This window comes from Phascolarctos cinereus, unplaced genomic scaffold (assembly GCF_003287225.1).
Source record: "Phascolarctos cinereus isolate Bilbo 61053 unplaced genomic scaffold, phaCin_HiC Scaffold_4;HRSCAF=312, whole genome shotgun sequence".
In the NCBI taxonomy this organism is placed as follows: Eukaryota; Metazoa; Chordata; class Mammalia; order Diprotodontia; family Phascolarctidae; genus Phascolarctos; species Phascolarctos cinereus.
In genome coordinates, this window is record NW_027555847.1 from 725,114,332 (window position 1) to 725,132,807 (window position 18,476).

The 18,476-nt window shown below is 55.7% G+C and overlaps 1 protein-coding gene across 1 annotated transcript in view; it reads left to right on the top strand.

Moving 5' to 3' along the window:
* Positions 1 to 18,476, top strand: part of PI4KA (phosphatidylinositol 4-kinase alpha) — a 136,757-nt gene that overhangs the window by 43,292 nt on the left and 74,989 nt on the right. Inside the window, exons 12-19 of the mRNA XM_020996373.2 lie at positions 3,072 to 3,172; positions 3,820 to 3,949; positions 4,987 to 5,119; positions 5,217 to 5,312; positions 5,710 to 5,893; positions 6,648 to 6,751; positions 8,410 to 8,578; positions 13,822 to 13,872. Of these exons, the coding sequence (XP_020852032.1) occupies positions 3,072 to 3,172; positions 3,820 to 3,949; positions 4,987 to 5,119; positions 5,217 to 5,312; positions 5,710 to 5,893; positions 6,648 to 6,751; positions 8,410 to 8,578; positions 13,822 to 13,872 (968 nt within the window). The remainder of the gene's footprint in view (positions 1 to 3,071; positions 3,173 to 3,819; positions 3,950 to 4,986; positions 5,120 to 5,216; positions 5,313 to 5,709; positions 5,894 to 6,647; positions 6,752 to 8,409; positions 8,579 to 13,821; positions 13,873 to 18,476) is intronic.

An 18,476-nucleotide genomic window follows, 5' to 3' on the forward strand; every position in this document is an offset into this window, starting at 1 on the left:
AACATGGCAGCCTCGTGGGACTGCCCACCGCCGCCACACATGGCCCATGCTCTCCCGCCTCTCCTCCAAGCCTCCCCAGCTGCAAGTGTTTTCTCCCGCGGCAGGGCTCCTCTTCTGGGCTGAGGGTTTGGTCGGCACATCCATGCAGTGGAAAGGGGCCAGTGGGGCCAGCAGAGTCGCAGTGTGGGGTGGCGGCTCTCTCCCCTTTAAGTAGGGAACTTGAGGTCACAGAGATGGCGTGTGGCCCTTCGGACTCCCTCGGGCACCGTTTCCCCCAGCTGTCTGGAGGTGCTGATACTTGTTTGCAGCTGCTGGAGCCTCAGGCCTGCACCCGGCCCTTGGTGGGCGCAGGAAAGCTGCCCCCGAGGCCAGACAGGATTGCGTAGAAGCATGACTTCTCTCGGCCTCTGCCTGCGATGGGAGTGACCGAGTTGAGGCCAGGGCCCTGGCAGGGCCCGGCTGTGTGGGGAGAGCAGCCTGGGTGGGCTCAGAGAGCTGGCGCCAGTTCTCTTGGAGCCTTGCTCTGCGTGGCCCTCCAGGGCAGCACCACAGCCTGTTAGGGTGGCCCTGATGGGGAGGGGGACCCCTCTGCCATGATTGGGGAGCCCTCCCTCCTTCCGCTTGTTAGTGGTGTTCTAGGCAGCCTCTGTGGTAGGGAAGGGAAGGAGCTCGGGTGTGCTGCCTGCTGTGTGCTGGGCCCTGGGAGGGAGGTGCTGTTATTATCCTCGTCTTACAGATGGGGAAACTGAGGCAGGAAGAGGCTAAGGGACAGAGCCAGGATCACTCAGCTAGGAAGTGTCTGAGGCTGGATTTGAAGTCAGGTCTCCCTGACTCCAGTCCTGGCGTTCCATCTACTGTCAGGCTGCTGAGCTTCCTGGCGGACTGAATCAGGTGCCAAGCTCCTCTTGAGTCTCCATGGAGCTAAGGTTCTGCTCCTCACTGCCCGCACGGCCGTGCTGTCAGCAGCAGAGTGCAGGGCTCTGACATTGGATGGTTGAAAGCCTTTGTTTGAGCTGTGCATTCAGGACCAGGTGGATGAGTGCTCACTCTGGGCAGACAGGGCCAGACGGGCCTGTGTCCTTTGGAGGGCGCCGAGGCGGGATTGAAGATAAGCTTCCTCCGTATCAGAGTTCTCATAGTAGCAGCAGCGTGCCGCTCGTGCTCCCACCATTAGCAGTGGGTGCTGGGGGGATTCGAGGTGGAAGGATGACCTCCCCGTTCGGGGAGGGATGACGGAGGCATGTGGGTGATCCCCAGAGCCAAAGACATTTGAGCTGGCCCAGGAGGATGAGCCCGACTTGGGGAAGGAAGGGAGTCCACCATGGGGGAAGGAGGACACCCAGCGGGCCCGGAAGTGGAAAGTGCTGGATGATCATCCGATGTTGTCTGATGGTGCTGGGGCACCAGCGGGCTCCTGCTGAGCCTGGCAGGGGGCGAACGCCGAGCCGCGGGGGGCCTCGAGGCGGCCCAGTCTGGGCTCCTGATACAGGCGCCCTCCTGCCCGGGCTTCCCCTGGCCTGGCACATCTGGCTCCCAGCCACTTCTTCAGGCCTGCGCTCTGCTGTCTGAGCCCCAACCCGGGGGCACAGACCTGTCTGTTGGCGCTGCTGCTGAGCGCGTGTTAGCGCTGGGGCCGCCTCTGCTGAGTCTCGTGACCTTGAGCCTGAGGTCAGATAAAGCAGCAGAAAACCTTCTTTAAAAACCACACTGTAGGGGCAGCTAAGAAGCACCGTGGATAGAGCACCGGCCCTGGAGGCAGGAAGACCTGAGTTCAAATCCGGCCTCAGATACTTGACACTTAACTAGCTGTGTGACCCTGGGCAAGTCACTTAACCCCAAGTGCCCCCCCCCAAAGTGCTTAACCAGTGCCTGGTGTGTAGTAGGCGCTTGGTGCTTATTCCCTCCCTTCCTTTACACCCATTTAGCAGACAGAGTAACCCTGAGCTCAAGTCCAGTATTGAAGAGTTGAAAACTTTACATTTCAATTGATTTGGTTTTTCGCAGCATACCCTCCTTCCCCCTCAGAGAGAGCCGTCCTTTGTAGTCACATAAAAGAATTCAGCCAAACTAAACCACCCAGAGGCGGGCAGCCTCCTCAGTGCTGTCTGTGGAGGCGAGGCCCTCCGGGGCCATTTTGCGGCCCTCAGCCTCATTGCTGCGCCTGAGGCGTGAAGCTGGAGAGCTGGAAGGGTCCGGCTCCCCCCTCCCAGCCCAGGCCATTTCTGTGGCGCTCAGGCTCAGCTTGGAGGGCGAGGCACCATGAGACCACGGGGCAGTCTCTGTATTTATGAAGACCGTGCCCGGAACCCCCTCAGCCTTCTCTTCCCTGACTCCCTCGTGGTATGGCTGGGGCCCAGGGTAGCCCGGCACTCACCACGGCCTCCACCCTTCTGGCTCTGCTTTGGATACAAACGAAAACAGTGACATTATGGAGCACTTGGAGGTGCAGAGCACTTCACCGTTATTATCCCTGCAGGGAGGGGTGCTGTTACCCTCATTTTATACATGAGATCCCTGAGGCAGAGCGGTATAGTGACTTGCCCACGGACTCCCAGCTACTGAATGTCTGAGGGCAGATTTGCACTCGGTCTTCTTGACTCCAAGGCCAGACATGCTCCCAAAACCGTGGCTGCCCCCGGGAGCCGCTGGCTTGTCTTGAGCCAGGGTTACGTGGAGTCCAGCCTTACTGTTTAGGTGTGGGTTAGCTCCGGTATCTGTGGAGGCTGTGGCCTGCCAGGGGGAATGGGGAGAGATGGAATGGTGTGGATCGTGCACCCTTGGCTCGGAGCGTCAAAGGGAAGGGAAGACACTTATGTAAAATGCATTCTTATTTCTGAGTGTGCCGGGCAGAGTGACTACTTGCTGGGTATGTTCTGGGAACGGGGCTGGACCATAGGGCTGCGGAGGTCTCTGGGACTCGAGGGTCCTGAGGTCCTGCTCCAAGGAGCTGTCCTTCACGCCACAGGCCCAGGCCTCCATCCCTGGTGCTGGGCCGCCGTCTGGAGCAGGGGCCTCTGTGGACGTACCGCGGGACCTCACGGGTTTCTCCTTTTCCTTCTCTGACTTTCCAGGAGCAGAAAACCTCTGCCTCAAGCTGTCCGAGAAGCTGCAGTCCAAGACCTCCAGCAAAGTGATCATCGCTCACTTACCCCTGCTCATCTGCTGCCTGCAGGTCAGTCTCCCTGCGGGCCAAGAGCAGCCAGAATCCCGCCCTGGGGTCCACAGGTGTCCTTAGGCCGCTGAACTCTGGGGCCAGGGCAGCTCCTGCCCTCCCGTGTTCCCTGGGGACACCCACGCCTCCCAAGGCTCTGCTGTCCCACCAGGGAAGGCACCTCTGCCTTGTGGCTTCGGGCCTCGGCTCTGCCCCACCTTCTGTCTGAGGCAGGGCCTGCTGCTTGCCTTCCTTTGTATCCCCAGTGCTTGGCCTGGCTCACGGTAGGTGCTGAATCACCGCTGGCCAGCATCGGGAGGCTTCCCTCCGGAGACCTCCTTCTGGGTGCCTGATAGCCCTCTCTCCAGCACGTCCTCAAAGCCCGGGGTGGCTCCTCAGGGAGAGGGGGCGTCTGCCAACATTCTGCCGGGCAGCCTTGTCAGGCCGCAGAGGCCCTGCTGCTGCCTGCCAGGGATCATGCTGGAGGGCTCATGAGCCCCCACAGCTGGTGCCTGGGAAGGCCTCGGAGCAGGGGCATGCGCTGACCCCGTCCTCTGCTGAGCGCTGCTCTCCCCAGAGTCCCTTCCCTTGTCACTCCGCAGTCCAGGGGCTCCTCCTTGAGCCCTGGCCCTGCCCCCCCGGCTGACCACGACCCCTCTGTCTCATAGGGCCTTGGGCGCCTGTGTGAACGGTTCCCGGTGGTGGTTCATTCGGTGACCCCGTCTTTGCGGGACTTCCTCGTCATCCCGTCCCCAGTGCTGATCAAGTTGTACAAGTACCACAGCCAGTACCACGCAGGTACCACGGCCCGCGGCGTGTGCACGCTTGGTCTGCCGGCAGGGCAGGGGGCTGGGCCTCAGAGGGGCATCACGCCTGCTTCACTGTGTTGTCAGGAGAACCCAGTGAGACAGTATTGCACGGCGCCTGGAGCACAGTGAATAACGCTTCGTAAATGCTTGCTCCCTCCATACACGTGCCAGTCCCCCCCCCATGGGGCCCCGGTTTTTGAGACAGCAGGCTTCCTAGGAACCAGCTTTGGGACTTCTCTGTTCTGAGCCTCAGTTTGCCCTCCCCCCAGGGTGGCCGTGGTGGTCTCTGTCAGCTCTCAGGATGATGGTCCCTCAGTGATAGCCCCATGCTGTGCTCCTGTCTGCACCTTGGGAGGGCGGTGCCTGTGCCCCAGGCTGCCCTGGAGGCCTGCGTTTTAGGCGGGGCTCCAGCCACCCTGGCTCTTTGACCTTGGCCAGGTTGTTCCCTGACCAGGTCTTCAGGAGGCTTCAAAGGGATTCTGTCCAGAACGTCGAGTGCGCTGGGGGGAGGCCGCATGCAGCATGTCCCCTGTGGCATGTGGGTCTGCGCCCTGCGCTGTTGTAGGTGCTCAGGAAGCATGTGTTCACCAGCTGTTGATTCAGAAGTTATTGCCTTTACCGTGGCACGTGCAAGTCCAGAGGCGGCCTTGCCTTTAATACCTTTTTACTGGTATTGGTTGTTTTTACATCAGCAATGTTTCCCACTGCGTGTCTTATGATAAAGAGTGGAAATAAAAGGGAAGAAAAGCCGTCCCTCAGGCCATGCTGAGCCGTTAGAGTAGCCCAGGGTTCAGCCGTCCTGCCCCAGGCCTGGGCCTTCTCTGGTTCTGCCTACTGTGCGCTCCCTCGCATTCACGTCTTCTCATGCTGCCCTGGATTCCTTTGTGTTGGAGGCGCTGTCAGCCCGGCAACTGTGCCTTCCTCTCTCTGTCCAAGGGAAAGGTTGGGGTGACTGTGAAAACCAGAGCGGGGGCCACGCAGGCGCCATCAAACTGTGTGTGTGTCTGTGCCCGCGTTTGCCTTTAGTTGGCGGCAACGACATCAAAATCAGCGTCACCAACGAGCACGCGGAGCCCACGCTGAACGTGATGTCGGGGAAGAAGAGCCAGCCGTCCATGTACGAGCAGCTCCGGGACATCGCCATCGACAACATCTGCAGGTGAGCGGCGCGGAGCTGTGCCCACCCACCTCCAGGGCGCCTCCTCCCGGCCTTTTCATCACGGTGGCCGGGGGGGGGGCTTTCCTTGTCTCTCCAGGTGCCTGAAGGCTGGTCTGACAATCGATCCCGTGATCGTGGAGGCCTTCCTGGCCAGCCTCTCCAACAGGCTCTACATCTCGCAGGAGAGTGACAAGTGAGGCCTGTTTCTGGGTGTTAGTGGTGGGCTGGGGAGGGGGCCTGGGGCGCCCAGAACGTCATCGTCTCTTCTGGAGGCAGGTCTTGGGTTCCTCATCTGTAAAACAGTCTGCATTGTGAATGTCTCCCTGGTGCGTCGTCCAGTGAGGGCGATGACGTGGCGGTGGTAATGGCTAGGAGTGTCCTAGAGGGGACCCCCTGGGACCCCGCCCTTTCCGACTCAGAAAGTGGCTTCTCTGTCATTTGGAGAGTTTTTCCTCCAAGTCAGTTGGCAGGATTGAGAAGCGAAGATGAACGTAAGCTCCCCGAGGGCAGGGACACACAGTAGGTGCTTGGTGAATGGACGCGGGGCCTCCACCGCTGCCGGGTGCTGAGTGTTTGGCCTTTGCCCCCAGGGATGCTCACTTGATTCCGGACCACACCATCCGGGCGCTGGGGCACATTGCGGTGGCGCTCAGGGACACCCCCAAAGTCATGGAACCCATCCTGCAGATCCTGCAGCAGAAGTTCTGCCAGCCTCCGTCTCCGCTCGACGTGCTCGTCATCGACCAGCTGGGCTGCCTGGTGATCACTGGCAATGTAAGCAGCCGAGAGCCGGGCCGCTCCCCGGACCCCCCACGCTAAGTCACAAAGACGAGGCCCCGGAGCCAGGCTGGGGAGCCTGGCTTCTGGCTGTGTCCCTGCTGCCTCATCCCCAGCCCCTCTGGCCTTCCAGTCCTTCATCCACGTGAGAGAAGGGGGAGGCGGAGGGAGCTGACATCAAGCCAGCGTCTGGGAGGAAGCAGAGGGGCTGCTTGCTGGGCGAGCGCCCCCTGCTGGTGAGGTTTGAGAGAGGAGAAGCAGCTTTCAGCGAATCCCCTGGGCCGTGTGGATAGCACTGGAAGGATTTGACCCACCAAATTTAAACGGTCTCAGAGGTGGAAGCGGCCCCAGTCAGGAAATCCTCCCTTCAGCATGTTCAGAGATTGGCCATCCATCCTTTGCCTGAAGCCCTCCAGGGAGCGCACCCAACCTCTGCTGGTGCAAATCTCAGCCTCTTAGCAGATTGCCCCAGAGTTGCTGTGGCCACAGAAGTCATCCCCCTGTGGTCGCCCTTGGGCACTGGGCACGTTTGGTGATGGACACGAGGCCCAGACAGGCAGGAGCCGTCCGAGCATTTGCTTTCCTGGTGTGGCCTGTGGGAGCTGCAAGTCCCCGTTTCCCTGGTTAGGTCCTGGACCCTCTGAGAAAGGCAGGGTCCTGTAGGTGGTGCCTGGGTCTGGGTCTGCACCCAGGGGCGGCTCAGGGCACTTTGGGAAGGGGCCAGTGACTTAGGGAAAATGTTTTCTTTCAGCAATACATTTACCAGGAGGTGTGGAACCTCTTCCAGCAGATCAGCGTCAAAGCCAGTTCCGTGGTGTATTCGGCCACCAAAGACCACAAGGATCACGGCTACAGGTACAGCCTGGAAGGTTCTGTGGGGGGTTAGATGGGGCCCTGGAAGCGGCTGTTGGGGGATGGAGCCCCCAGAACTGAGTGGCGCACGTCCTTTGGTAGTTCAGAAGCAGGGTCCTCCCCTCGCGCTCTCATCTCCCCCAGGGCCCCCACGTCCCAAAGCCCTCCTTCCCATTCAGCATTCCCTCCTCCCTGCTCACTCCTACCTCCTGGCATCCCCAGCCTCCTCCAGAGCTCGGCTCCCCCTGAGCACTGCCTCCTACATGCAGCCCCCCATATATAACATCAGGCGCCTCCCTCTTCTGCTGCCCGACTACCCCAGATCAGAGGCTGCCTCTTTATTTGTTGTCTTTGTACCCTGTGCCTAGCCTCGTGTGGCCCCGCCAGCGCTTCTGGGTGCCTGACTGTAGATTAGCCGCTGAATCCCCTAAGATTGAGTGATCTGCCCCTCCGTAGGTAGGCAGGTGGTGCCGAAGTGACCTGAGGGTCCCTGCAGGGGGTGGGGTGTGGCCCCTGGCCTGGCCCGTCCCCATCCCAATAGCTCCTGCCTTCCTTCTTTCCCTTTGCTCTGTCCTCATATATCCCTAGGGGCCCAGGCAGAGGCTGAGCAGGGTGGGGAAGGAGAGGACCAAGGCGGGCCCTGGAGCCTGTCCTGTTGTGCTGTGGCCGTCTTGTCAGCAGGAGCCCTCTCGTGGGCCCACCACTCTGCCAGAAAGGCTGTTACTTTCTCCTCCAGTCCCACTGCCCGGGCTGCTCGGCCGCGGCCGGTTGGTGCCAGGGGGCAGTCACACGTGGGGCATCCTGGGCTCTCAGTAGCCTGTGTTGTGCCACCTTCCCCCATTTTGTGGATGAGGCGCTGAGGTTCACAGAGGAATACGGGCCCACAGGCCATCCTCCCGCTCCTCCACGGGGCCGGCCATAGAACAAAGTGTCTCGTACAATGGAAGACGCAGTGAGGACGGACACTGGGGTCAGCCTGCCTCGGAGCAGGGACAAACCGCCCCACTGCTTTCGGCCCTCGCTTGTCCTTCTATAAAATGGGGGTGACAGGTGCTCCTCCCCAGGGCTGTCGTGGTTTAGGATGAGAGGACGCATGTCAAGTGCCGTGAAGCCTTCCGGGACCACGGCAGCGTCTGGCGTGCTTGTTCCCTCTGGAAACGCCAGCTTCTGGGTGAAGCCGGGCAGGCGCCGAGCTCCGGAATGCGCTGGGCCCTGGCCACCAGGCCACGGTCGTTTGTCACCCTGAGGGATGGCAGTGCTAAAAACCCTGTAGCCTGGCCTGATATTTCCCGAGGCGGGCCTAGAGGAATGAAGCCAGCCCTAAGCAGTCTTTCCTGCTTGGTTCTGTGACGGCCACACTATCCACTTTGCTCCTCGTTGCAGTCACAGTGTGCGCTCCAGGCTGCCTTTGGGCCTTTCCCCGGATGGATCCCCCAGAGCTTGTGTAAAGGGAAGGGTCTGGCAGAGAGCATTCCCCTGCAGGGGCATGGGGCTGGCTGCTGGAGGCCCTGGCCGGTCTCTCCCCAGGCAGCCACTTCTCGTCCAGAGCAGCCCTGTCCCTCCGCCAGGCCCCGCCAGTGCTTCCTGAGCGCTCCCTGCCTCGGTGCAGGCGCCAGGCCAGGTGGGGAGCTGCCCGTCAGGCTGTCCTTCCTCTTCCGCAGGCACTGCTCCTTGGCCGTGATCAACGCGCTGGCCAACATCGCTGCCAACATCCAGGACGAGCACCTGGTGGACGAGCTGCTCATGAACTTGCTGGAGCTCTTTGTGCAGCTGGGTCTGGAAGGGAAGCGGGCCAGTGAGAGGGCCAGCGAGAAAGGGCCGGCCTTGAAGGTAAGCCCATCGGGGCCCACCCTCTCTTTTTACAAAGTGGGAAACCAAGGCAGGCACCTTGGTCAAGTGACTTGTCCAAGAGCCCCCTGCCAGGATGTGTCTGAGGCAGGATTTGAATCCATGACCTCCTTTCTCCAGGTTCACCTCCCTCTCTCCTTGGCCACCTTGCCTCTTGGTTCCGTCCACACGGCTGCTTGTGTTGGCCCTGCCCAGGCTCCCTGGGGCCCTGCCTTTGGTTTGAATAACTGGCTTTTTAATTTAAATGCAGGTAATGAAGAAGAATTTATGAATTGTCCTGAGACTGTGAGCTTCCTTAGGCCAGGGGCCATTTCCCATCTAAGGCTGCATTTCTCCTGACACACAGCAAGCACTTTGCAGTCAGTTAAAAAGCACATTAAAATGCCTACTATGTGTGAGGTGGTGGGTGTGCTGATGTGAAAAAGACCCAGTCCCAGGCTCAGGCAGCTCTTAACGTGTAGAGCAGAAAATACAGACACATGTCAGTACAAGCCGGATAAATCTGTCCGGAATGAGTGCAAAATAAACATGTTGGGGCTTGGGGCAGGGGTCCGACAAAGGATGAAGAAGGGGAGGTTTGAACTTGCCCTGAAAGAAGAGAGGCAGAGGTGAGGACAGAGGGCCCCCAAGGCCTGGGGGCCGCAGGGACGTGGAGCAGCGGCCCATAGAGGAGGAGGCTGAAGTGGGGCTTGGAAACAGGGATAAAAGGCTCTGAAAACCCAGAGAGGAGGGACATCTGGGTGTAGGTGATAGGGAGCCAGTGCAGATCTTCCTTTAGCAGCTTGAGGAGAGGGCGGAGGCAGTGGGCCGTCATGTTGGGCCAGGTCCTGATGAAGAGATGGGAGGCTGTGGTCGATGGGCGAGTGTTGGTGAGCTGATGAGGCTTCAGCATGGGGAGAGAGGAGTCCAGGCCGAGGGCATAGATGTGGGAGGGCTGCTTTGGGGGTCAGCTGAGGAGGGCCCTCCACAGCTTTCCAAGTGACCCGGTGCCCAGCCCCCATGCAGGGAAGTGCCTGCCTCCAGAGCTCACACCTGTGCATGGATCAGTGGCTAATAGCAACAGTCACAGTAGCGACATTCATACAGTGCTTTAAAGTTTGCAGTATGCCCAGACTGTGGACAAAATTAGTGCAAGGTGATCTGGAGAGGGAGGGTGGAAGCCACCCCCACTGGGCTGAGTTTTGATTCCAAAGGGTGAGGTGAGGAGGTGACCATTCCAGGCAGAGGCTCTGAGGTAGGCGATGGAGAGGGAGGTACACAGAGCGCTGAACAGACTCATGTACAGCTCTCAGAAGCCCTGGAGAGAGAGCCGTCTTTGAGGACTGGTCAGGAATGTGGGAAGGGCCAGCTTGCGAGGTAGCTTAGCTGCCAGAGGTCCTCCCTGGTGACCCTGGAGGCGGTAAGGAGCCAGTGGGGTTCATTAAGCAGGGGCTGACGTGGCCTCCCCCTGGCCTTAGGAAGACCGCTTTGGTGGCCATATGGAGGGTGGCATGGAGTGGGGAGAGACTCGTGGCGGCAGGCCATCCTATTGGGTCCAGCCCATCCTGTGTGGGTAGAGAAGGGAATATATGTGACGTGCTGGAGATAGAAATGACCCCGGCAGCTGGGTGAGTAAGGAGGTGTGGTTAGTATTACTGACCATCAGGTCCTGGAGGCCAGTGCTGTCTTATCCAAACTGTGGATCTCCTCAGGAGCCTAACCCCCAGGGCTCTGCCCACTATGGCTGCTTGGTACATGTTGGTGGACCGGTGACTTTTCCTGTTGACCTAGTGACACCTGCTTACAACCTGGCAGCCTCCTCCGGGCTTCCTCTGTCTTCCCTGGGCTATTGCTTATGCACAACTGCGCCCTCCTCTCCCACCATGGTTGGAAAGAGCCTCTCTGGAATCACTGTCTCCCTTGCAAGCCTCCTCCATGGAACCTTGCCTGGCCCCCAGATGAAAGTGGCCTCTCCCTCCTCCAGTGTCCTCTCATAGTTTGTGGGGTTCTCTCCTTTACTCCCATCATGTGTGCCCCACATCGTTCTCACTTGTACAGGCCACATGTCTCCACTGCTCTGGTTCAAGCATAGGGGCCTCAGGGTAGATCCAGGATACTTTCATCTTTATAACTTCTCTGCTGAAAGAGGCCTCAGCTGTATTTGCTGTAGCCAAAATGTTTGAACTGAGTTGAACACACTGTGTTTGTTTTTTGAGGCAATCAGGGTTAAGAGGCTTGCCCGAGGTCACACAGCTAGTAAGTGTCTGAGGCTGGATTTGAACTCAAGTCCTCCTGACATAAGGGCCAGGGCCCTAGCTGCCCCAGCACTGTGTTTTCCATTGACCAACTCAGCCACACTCATGCTAGCTCTGGACCAGTCACCCGTGTGCACCTCACTCAGGACCCTGAATAACCTCATGCTAGGAGAGTATCCAGAACCCTGCCCCCCACCCTCAGGAGTCCTATCAATGTGCCTTGGCAGAGCCTAGTGGCCCACGGACACTCTTGGGAGTTATTGGAATGGATCGTGCTCCTGGCCACAAAAATATACTAAAAAGTCAAAATTCCCTCTTTCCAATATGCTCCAAGCCCAAGCCCTCATTCGCTAAGTTTTGGAGAGATGGGGAATGGAGGAACCATCCCTTACTACTTTCCCAGACTTGCCCCAAGCAGAGATTGTGGATTAAGAAGAAGAGGAAAGGATTGTGGATTAAGCTGAGCAATTGTAGGTAATTCAGTGAATCCAGCAAGATTTGTTAAATGACTCCTTTCTGTCTACCCTCTGGACTGGAAAGGACAGAACCCAGAGGACCCATGGGGAGATTATACCCCGTATAGAAAGATGGTGGTCAGAGCCCTGGCCAGAGTGAAGGCTGAGGCCCCATTGGTAACGTCGGTAAGGTCCTAGAAAAAAGACGAGCGTTCCCAAGGTGGGAAGGGGCACGTGGCTGGGCTTTCCTACAAGGCTGGCAGAATGCTTGAATCTCCCCTTAATGGGAGCGAAGGCATATGGGCTCACAGAGAGCCAGCCTGGCTTGGGGCAGAAGGGCAGGATGTGGCAGGCTGGTTCTGCTGCCACTTTTAGAGGGCAGAGGTGGTGGCGACCCACATTTTGGTGAAATGTTGCTTGATTCTTGCGGTGAGGTGGCTCCGAGTAGTCAGGAGGGCTTCAAAGTCAGCTTGGAAAGAGATCTCCAGTGGAGGAATATCAGGGCTGTTTTCCCTTGATCATTTCTTGAAGGATGATGTCTAGGCTCTTTTTTTGGTTATGACTTTCAAGTAGTCCAATAATTTTCAAATTCTCTCTTCTGGATCTCTTTTCCAGGTCAGTCATTTTTCCAGTAAGATATTTCACTTTGTCTTCTATTTTTTCATTCTTTTGATTTTGTTTTGCAATGTCTTGATTTCTCATAAAGTCACTAGCTTCTATTTGCACCCTTCTAATTTTTAAGGAATTATTTTCTCCAGTGGGCTTTTGGACTTCCTTTTCCATCTGGCCAGTTCTGCTTTTTGAGGCATTCTTCTCCTCATTGGGTTTTTGGACCTCTTTTGCCATTTGGGTTAGGCTATTTTTTAAGGTGTTAATTTTCTTCACTTTTGGGGGGGGGGCTCTCCTTTAGCTGTTGACTTGTTTTTCTTGATTTTCATGTATCACTCTTGTTTCTCTTCCCAGTTTTTCCTCTACTTCTCTTACATGCTTCTCAAAATCCTTGTTGAGCTCTTCTGTGGCCTTGGGACTGATTCATATTTTTCTTGGAAGCTTTGGATATAGGAACTTTGACTTTGTTGTCTTTTTCTGGTTGTGTGTTTTCATCTTCTTCATCACCAAAATAAGATTCTGTGGTCTCACTGTTTTTTTGCACTGTTTGCTCATGTTCCCAGCCAATTATTTGAGTTTTAAACTCTTTGTTGAAGTAGCGGTTTGTGGAGAATGTACTGTGCCAAGCTTTGAGGGTTTTGTGCAGCTGTTTTCAGAGATACTACTAGGGACCTAAAAGTTCTTCCAAGAAGTTATGATCAAAGATGAGGTGTTTACTCCTTTCTTTGCCTGTGCTCTGATCTGTGAGTGACCACAAGCACTCTTTTCTGCCTTGAAACTATAAGGAGGATTCTCTCTGCATTGCCACCACAAGCTCAACCACGCCAGCACTCCTCCTTTCCTCAAAACTGCCACCCAGAACTGAGACCCAGATCCAAGCACAGGCAAAGCAAGAGAATCCTGCCTCAGCACCAGCAAAGAGGTCCCTACAATCCCCCTCTGATCAGCCACTTGATTCCCCCTCTGTCTGTGGGCCACGCTCAGGGCTGCTGCCCTGGGGCTGTGCTGGAACTGGGGCTGGGACCGAGCTTGTCTCTCACCATGGTCGCAGACTTTTCCTACTGACCTTCTAAGTTGTCTTTGGCATTTGTGGGTTGAGAAGTCTGGAAACTTCCACAGCTGCCTGTGATTCAGTCCTCTGAAGGCTGCTCCAGGTTCGCTGCGGCCTGGTCTTTGCCCGTGTGCCCACGCTGAACTGTGCTCCTCTCCCAGTCTTGTGTGATATACCTTTCTGATCAACCATCCAGGTTGTCTTGGGCTAGAAATTTGCTTCACTCTGTCTTCTTGTGGGTTCTGCTGCTCTAGAATTTGTTTAGAGTGATTTTTTTACAGGTATTTGGAGGGGTTTGGGGGAGAGATCAAGCAAGTCACTGATTTTACTCTGCCATCTTGGCTCCACCCCCAATAAATCTATCTCTCCCCTTCTGTTCATCCATCCATCTATCTATCCATCTCTCTCCATTTCCCCTTCCATCTGTCCATCCATCTCTCATCTCTCCATCCATATATCCATCTTACTGTAGTTCCCCTTCCATCCATCTATCCATCTTCACCTCCATCAATCCATCATCTGTCCATCTCTCTATCTCTACACGTGTCCATTTATAATGTGCATATATATACACATATACACACATGTGCACATACTTATATATTAAAGAATGTAAAGCAGTGTTGGTTGTGAGGGTCCTACTGTATGGTGTGCCATTTAACTGTGGTTTTACTACACAGTCCTTCGCCCTGATTATTTTTCTTTCCTTGTCAGTTTTTAAATGGCTTGGTCCAGAGGGAAGAGCATAGTCCCTGGAGTCCCAGGACTTGGGTTCAAATGCCCACCACCCCAGTCACCTCGGCCAAGTTGGTGCCGCCCCCCTGCCTCTGACCCAGTGGTTCTCTGATGTGATGCTTGTGCTCTCTTCCTTCCTAGGCGTCCAGCAGTGCCGGGAACCTTGGCGTGCTCATCCCTGTTATTGCTGTGGTGAGTAACCTTGACCTTCTGCTAGAGTCCGCGTGTTGGGCTGTGATACTCCCTCTGATCTGTTGCAGATACTTTTCTCTCTACATGGATTTCCTCTTGCCGGGTTTCCAGCGTTTTAGTCCAGCTGAAGACACCTGTGCTTTCCTCTGGGCACCTCCCAGACTCCTAACCACAGGGTTTGACCCTTCCTCTCCCCTTCCCCACTGCAGCCCTTCAAGTGTCCGGCTCAGATGCTCAGCAGAGCCTTGGTGGTGGTCTTCCTGTGTCCGTTCTCTCCCATCCCACACGGATATTTGTCCAGGGCCCCCAGCTGGTCAGTGGCAGTCCTGACTAGCATCCATGTCTTCTGGCTTCAGGGCCCGGGCTGCCTCTGAAGCATGTAAATAAATGGTCAGTGAGATGGCCTTGCTGGGACCTCCCCTCTGTTCCTTGTGGGGACCTCCTTTGGACTCCAGCCTTAGGGACTCCTCAGCTAGAAGCCAGGGAGGGCCTGGCCGGGAGAGAGCACAACCTTTGGGGTGCTGCAGGCTGCTTTCCTATGGATTGAGGATGGCCAGGTCCACACTGGGAGGACCACCCCAGGGTACTAGAGGCTGCCTTCTCCTAGTCGAGAAGCCAGCACAGCCTTCCTCAGCCTTTGCCCTTCTGGAAGCTTATGTTTGGCCTCTGGGCCTCCTCATGCTCCGTCCAGTCTGAGACTAAGGCTCAAACCATCTCCACCTTTGAAAGAAACAGCTCCCTCAAAACAGCTCCATCAGCCTCCTCAAAACAGATGCCACCACTCCCCTGGCAGTCCCCCCTGGCAGCCCCTTGCTGCTCCCGTGGCCCTACAGCCTCACTGCCATGAGGCTGCCTGCCTGGCCTCCCCTCCCCTTCCCTGATGTCTCCTCCTCCTCACCCAGCTCCCCGTCTCCTGCCTCACGGTAATTTCCCATCCCCCTCTTCAGTATCTCCAGGCTCTGTAAGTGTGGGAATGCCCACTAGGAAGGCGGGGTAGAAATCCTTCAGGGGGAAATCCTCATGCCTGTCTCTGGGGAGCAGCAGGCTTGCCGCTTAGACCCAAGAGTTCCAGGCTTGGTTGGCAGCTTTTTCCTCGCCAGGAACAGTATTTACTTGTTAAAAATTGTGGGACATGGTTACTCTTTAGGTTAGAAGATGTGTGCATTTCTCCCAATTATTGAAAACACTCTCATGTTACTGCTGTTACAGATGGATGGCATGAGGCATTACCAAGTACCATCATACCAGGCCAGAGAAAACCTGTGTGCACAGTGCAGTCTTTGCTCTTCATCCTCCTCTCCCCATTTCTCTCCCCCTGCCCATGCTGCCTCCTGGGAGAGATGAGGCGTCCTGGTGTCCAAGCCAGAACGTTGGGATGGGTTTTCCTATCGAACAGTGTTATCGCTGGTGGTGAGGCTCTGTGCCACATTCGTTCATCATTTTATAAGTGCCTTTTGTGTGCGTACTATTATGATAGGCCCTAAGACTCGGACCCTGGCACGGAGGGGCATGGGGGAAGGCTTCCTACAGAAGGCCGGATTTTAGCTGAGACTTGAAGGAAGCCGGGGGGGAGATGAGTTGGGGAGAGCGTTCCCGTCATGGGCGCAGAGCCAGAGACGATGCTTAGAGCCAAGAGATGGAGGGTCTTGGTGGAGCAGCCAGGAGGCTGGGGTCACTGAATTGAAGAGTGTGTGTTGGGGAGTAAGGTGTAAGAAGACAGGAAAGGGAGCAGGGGGCAGGTCAGGAAGGGCTTTAGACGCCAAGTGGAGCAGCTTGTATGTGAAGGCGGCGGCGGGAGGATCCTCTGCAGGTGATTGAGTAGGAGGTAACATGATTGAACATGCGCTTTGGAAAAATCACTTTGGTGGCTGAACGGTGGACTGGAGTGGGGAGACTGGGGCCAGGCAGGACCCCCCCCCCCCAGCAGCTATTGGAATACTCCAGCTGGGAGATGAGTGTCTGCAGCTGGGTGGGGCCCATACTAGAGGAGAGATGTTGTGGAGATGATATTGACAGGCCTTGGCACCATATGGGATATGGAGGGATGAGAGAGAAAGGAGTCCAGGATGACTCCTGGGTTAGGAGCCTGAGGGACTGGGAGGAGGGTGGTGTTCTCTGTAGTAATAGGGAAGGTGGCAGCAGGGGGAAAGGGGATGAGCTCAGTTTTGGACATGTTGAGGGTAAAGTGTCTCCTGGACATCCATTTGGAGATGTGAGCTGGGGGGTCAGCCAAGAGGTTGGGGCTGGCTGGGTAGATTTGAGAGTCGTTGGCACAGAGATGGCCATTAAGGAAGGCCCAGAACAGAGCCCTGAGGTGTGCTCTGGAGGAGGAGCAGAGAAGTTTGGGTAAATGAGGCTAAATGGACTCCTGGAGGTGCTACTGGCCACCTGGTGCCACTCATAATGTCCTGTTTCTGTGGCATAGATGCCGAGTTTATCTGCCGTGTTTGTGTCTCTGTGTGGCTTCCTGCTCGTCCCTGGTACGCTACGTGGCCTCTGCTTTAACCCACTTAAGTCAGGTGTTACTCTGGCCACTTCAGAGTTAAGCGTCAGCCAGGGCCAGGGAAGGTCTTCAATGGACTTTTTCCTTAGCCTGATGGGAGGCCACATCAGCTGCCTCCTGGTGCCTTTAGGGCTGTTTGGTTGTCTTGGGATGGCTCTAGGGGATGGCGTAGGCCCAGTGGTGGGAATCATTAAAAGAGCGTACAGTGTTGTCCGGGACAGGCCGCCCATGAGGCAGTGGGCTCCTGGCATCGGGCACATTGAAGGACAAGTCAGGTGATGCCCAGGAATCCCATGGAGGGGAGCTTGGATCGGTGGGAAATTGGTCTGGAAGAGCTCCAAGAGTTTTCCCACTCTAATGTTCTGTGATCTGATGGGCAACCATGTAATGATGTAATGATTTTATTTTGGAATTGAAGAAATAGACAAATTGATCTAGTGAGCATTGGACTTTTTTCTAATATATTACAATGAAGGTAGATAGAATGTCTGATCAAAGCTCATGAGACGTGTTTGTTTTCCAATTAGTGTGACCCTTAACATGAGTAAAGGAATAATATTGAGGGTTTTTCGTAAAAGTTAATGGTTACATTATGGGGGAGGAAGCAAATATTTGATTTTCTTGCTCAACAAAGGCCACATCCCAAGGCCTCAGGTTTACTTTCTGCTGTCCTCTTGGACTTGCTGGGGCACACAGTTCATAAGGTCCTGTCTGCAGGGCACCCTGTGGATGTGACCCCTTCATGAAGAAGGGGCCTAAATACTTGGATGGACCAGGCCTTCGCTAGAAACTCTGCTACTGCCTCCATCTGACAGATTGCACTCCCTTCCTACGTTCCCTTCCCTTCAGAGCTTAGTGGCCAGAGCACTGGCTCCAGTCTCATGTCACACACTGACCAGATGGAAGACTGGGGGCACATCATTCAACCTCTCAGAACCTTGACTTCTTCATCTGTAAATTGGGATGATAACGTCTGCCCTACCCACCTCACGGTCTTATCACAGAGGTGCTTGGCCAAGTGATCACCGGGGGTCTGCAGATCTAACATGCTGGGACCCTCAAATATATTTCAACTCAGTCAGTAGTACAGCATCTTTCCCCTATGTGTCAGTGATGGCGTTTATTATCTAGTTGCCCAGATCTTTTAGGAAAGGCCTTATCTCTCATGGACCTCTCACTGAGTGTGCTGGGCTGGTACACTCTTTACTCAGAGGCTAATTGGAGCAGCCCAGTCACATCATGAAAACATGACTCAGGGAAAATTAGATGCAAAGTGATTTACAAGATGCATTGGAAGAGAGTCTGGAGGCAGGAAACCAGTTTGGATGGTATTTTACAGTAGTTTGGGGATGCATTAATAAGACCTAGGGGCAGCGGTAATGGGGAACCCCAAGACGAGCTAAAGTAATGAAGGGACTTTGCAACAGACTGGTCTTAGGGGAGGAATGAAATGAAAACCTTAAAAATGACTAAAATTGTGGCCTTGGAGGGCTGGAAAAATGGTAGCATCAATGATGGTAGTGGAAAAGTAGGAAGGAAGCGGTTTGCCATGTGGTGTGGCAGTTGAGATTTCGATCTTGGAAAAATTGTGTGTTATAATTAAGAGGGGGCCAGGGACAGAGCCTCGAGAGTCAGCCATGGTGAGCAGTGGGTGATGAGGCCGGGGGTCAGGCCAGGAAGCCAGGCAGGTGTCTTCCAAAGGTAGGGGCCTAGCCCTCCTCCAGTCCACCGAGGGCTTTGTGACAGTCCTTCCTGCTCCACGGGCCCACCTTCTGTTGTTCTGTTGTGAGCTGGTGTGTGCTGCCCACAGATCTCTTGTGGGTCCATGTAGGGCTGGGCCCAGTTGTGGGCCCCATGTGGGCCCCTTCTCTAAAAACTCACTGATAGACAAGGTGACGTCTCTCTGGGGCTTTATGCTTTACGTAGTGCTTTTTCATAATTGCCCTGTAAGGTGCGCATCACAGGTATCATTAACTCCATTTGACAAATGAGGAAACTGAGCTTTGGAGTGGTCAAGTGACTTGACAGGTATAAATGGCAGACCTGGAAAGAGAATTCTGACACTCTGACGGCAAGACCAGTGTTTTTTCTACACCCCCCC